At 35.7% G+C, this 2955-nt stretch overlaps 1 protein-coding gene across 1 annotated transcript in view; it reads right to left on the bottom strand.

Moving 5' to 3' along the window:
* LOAG_17055 (hypothetical protein) overlaps positions 1–2367 on the bottom strand; it is a gene marked incomplete at both ends in the record, with an annotated part of 5704 nt that extends 3337 nt beyond the window's left edge. Inside the window, 3 exons of the mRNA XM_020449716.1 lie at positions 209–462; positions 935–1094; positions 2237–2367. Coding sequence (XP_020306707.1) covers positions 209–462; positions 935–1094; positions 2237–2367 — 545 coding nt within the window. The remainder of the gene's footprint in view (positions 1–208; positions 463–934; positions 1095–2236) is intronic.
* Positions 2368–2955: the final 588 nt, after the last annotated feature.

Raw genomic sequence — 2955 nt, 5'->3', positions numbered from 1 at the left:
TAGTGGTAGTGGTGGTGGTGGTGGTGGCGGTGGTGGTGGTGGCGGTGGTGGTGGCATGTATCCGTTATAAGGATTAAATGGAGGAGCCATCAGATTAGCTTGATTTATTGCAACCGAATCCATGTATTTCCTCTCGTCTGCATTCGCCGCCTCATCTACTCGTTCAATGATATCCTTGTAAAAATTAAGGAACTCCATCACAGACAACTTTTGTGCTACCGCCTCACTAATTGGCTGATTCAGTGGCGATGAGTTTGGTAGATTTATTGGATTATTTGGCTTTACAAAATTTCCATTTGATAAATTATTGATCTGTAGAGTGCCATTATTCTCATGCCTGCTTCCGGAAGACCCAGGTGACCCACGTGACTCGCTTCCAAGATATGAGCGTGTGCTTGCATTGCTACTGTTCAAATCAACTTTATAAACCTTGCGTAATACTTCATCCAACAGGCAGTATATCTAAAATACATATAAATAGATAAAATTCGAATTTTTCCTACAATCTCAACTTTTCTATAACTTCATAATGAGTCCTTCAGCCATGCTGCCACTTTTAACCATTTCAGATCAGTTCTTTGTTAACTGATTGTGGTCTTAAAATGAGTATACTGCTCGCTTTTGCAATTACATGAATTTCACTTTTACTATTCTCACTTATGTCAAGTTCCGATTCCTTTGCCAGGTGTCATACCTGCCAATGTAAGTGCAATGCACAAAAAAATCTCCTAGCACTGTGTAAGACAGATGCTATAACATATCTTCAATCTAAGTACTTTAGTCTGTACAATCCTTTATCAAATGACAATCAGGACTGTTGATATTAACAAATTACTGACGACATGAACGATGACCATTATATGCACGTGTTGTATTCCAAATTTAGATTAAATAGTAAAAATAGCCAAGTACGGAAAAGACAGTATTGAGATACTTGTCGGTCGCTGGGATCGTTGTTTAATACGTGGTCGGTTGTACGATCGAAAGGCAGTAAATCGTTAACAATTTGACTTATAAGAAAATCAGCGTCTGCACCAGGAGAATATCGGTCTACAATACCATACAATCGAACTGCTCTCCCTGAACGATGATCGCTGAAATGTTTATTGCTTCTCAATTAAACTTCACACGTATTTTATGTTTAAATTAAAATAAACTTATCTATGTTGAAGTTATAGAATTTCCAGTTGAGTCTGAAAGGAAGCAATTTCATGTTTGCAAAAAGATGTATGAATATATACAATAAACATATGGTATAAAAATTAAACATGCATTAAAAAAATTAGTGACATTAACACTTTGTGGTTGTTCGTCTTCTCATATCTTTCATGCATTGAAGTTAATATTTGCAAGAAGTAATCGTCATTAAGTGGAAACTTAAATTACCAAAACACTGTGGTAAAGACGAAACTTTTATAGTGTTGGTGATTTATGTAGTTTTTATGAAACATCAAACCGTAGATGCCGATCCTCTGGTTATGGCGCAATGGAGTTACCAGGTATCAGGTGCTCATAACTGTTCAATCAATAGCAGTAGCTTGCTTAAATCTTAGATTCAACTGTGTTCTCGTCCTGCTACTCTTACTACTTGCAAAACACGATAAGTTGTTTTAGAATTTTTGGACATAAAAAAGATAAATGTGAATTCTATTAAAGTTTCCGAAAAATTTTTTCCTGAACAATTGACAGGACTTATTTCTCTTACGGTTTCTGGAGAATTTTTCTGATAAGTAACTTTTCTGAACGTTGAATGCCAAACAATCTAACTTTGTATATAGAGATATTGAAAAAAAAAAAGTTGTGCAGAAAACAGAAGGAGAGAGAAAAAAAAGAAAAATTGGCGGTATAGGGAAAAGGTAGGATTTGTAGATCTTTTGATTTGGTTTATTCGTTTATTTTTTTGTAGTTTGCATCCCTTCTTGCTGTTTATATCTAAAACAATTCCTATTATCATGCTCATGCATTTTACATGCAAATTTGCGTCCTACAAGCGTAAATATTTTTATATAGTCTACCTGTTACGTGTTTGACAATAACTGTGAAGATCTTTCGTTAGATTACGATTCATCACGATGTATCGAACTTTATGACGTCTTTCAGCGGACGTCTGATACACTGCATAAGGTATAAACTTGGAAACAAGATTGGAAGACTTTTGCGTCATGTTTTATATAAGACCTCACCTCCTCCCTCCTCTCCCCGGTCTTACATAAAACATCATTTGATGACAACTTACACGTATGAAAACGTTTTATGTTGAAGTTCACATCCACTCGCTATATTCTTTCCGGGCCCATAGAATGCTTCAGGTGCGGAATACCCATTGGAATGCTTGCATGCGTCATATATTCTATCGTACCAATGCATTTTGGATCCGCCTTTATTTCTCGAAGAGATGCTGAACTGAAGTAAACAATGTTAACAACTATGACAATTATGATACAGTATCAGTGGTTGTATCCAATCATGGTATGAAATCATGATTCGATACAACAGACCACCACATTATTTTCATACTTCAGGCGCGAGCAAAATATCATCGCAATACGAAAACCCTATGATTGACATGTCTCGTCTTAGTGGAGCAAGACGAATCAACTTCGTAGACAACAATCAAATAGCTTAGAAAGAAATCAAATGGCATAGAAAAAAAAAAGAAGGAATTATAGATGCATCTGAATCTCATGACCTCCCGACCTCTCCCTCGGATCATGATCTGAAGATTTGTTCAAATTTTTTCGATACGAATAGTTCTGTTCAATTTATTAATTCATTTCAAATCACTTTTTTCTCCGAAACAATTTCAGCTATTTACACATTCGCTCAATATATTTTTCTGCCCACATCTACTCGTTTAATTACCAAAAATAAGGGAAAAAAGTTAAAGTAATAAAAGAACGAAAAGCTGAAAAAACCTCCTTAGCACATGGTACCGGAAACGCACGCGAAATAAAA

Source organism: Loa loa, assembly GCF_000183805.2.
Source record: "Loa loa unplaced genomic scaffold supercont3.37, whole genome shotgun sequence".
Taxonomy (NCBI): Eukaryota; Metazoa; Nematoda; class Chromadorea; order Rhabditida; family Onchocercidae; genus Loa; species Loa loa.
Note: the sequence above shows the minus strand (reverse complement) of the source record. Positions and strands in the feature narration are given on the sequence as shown.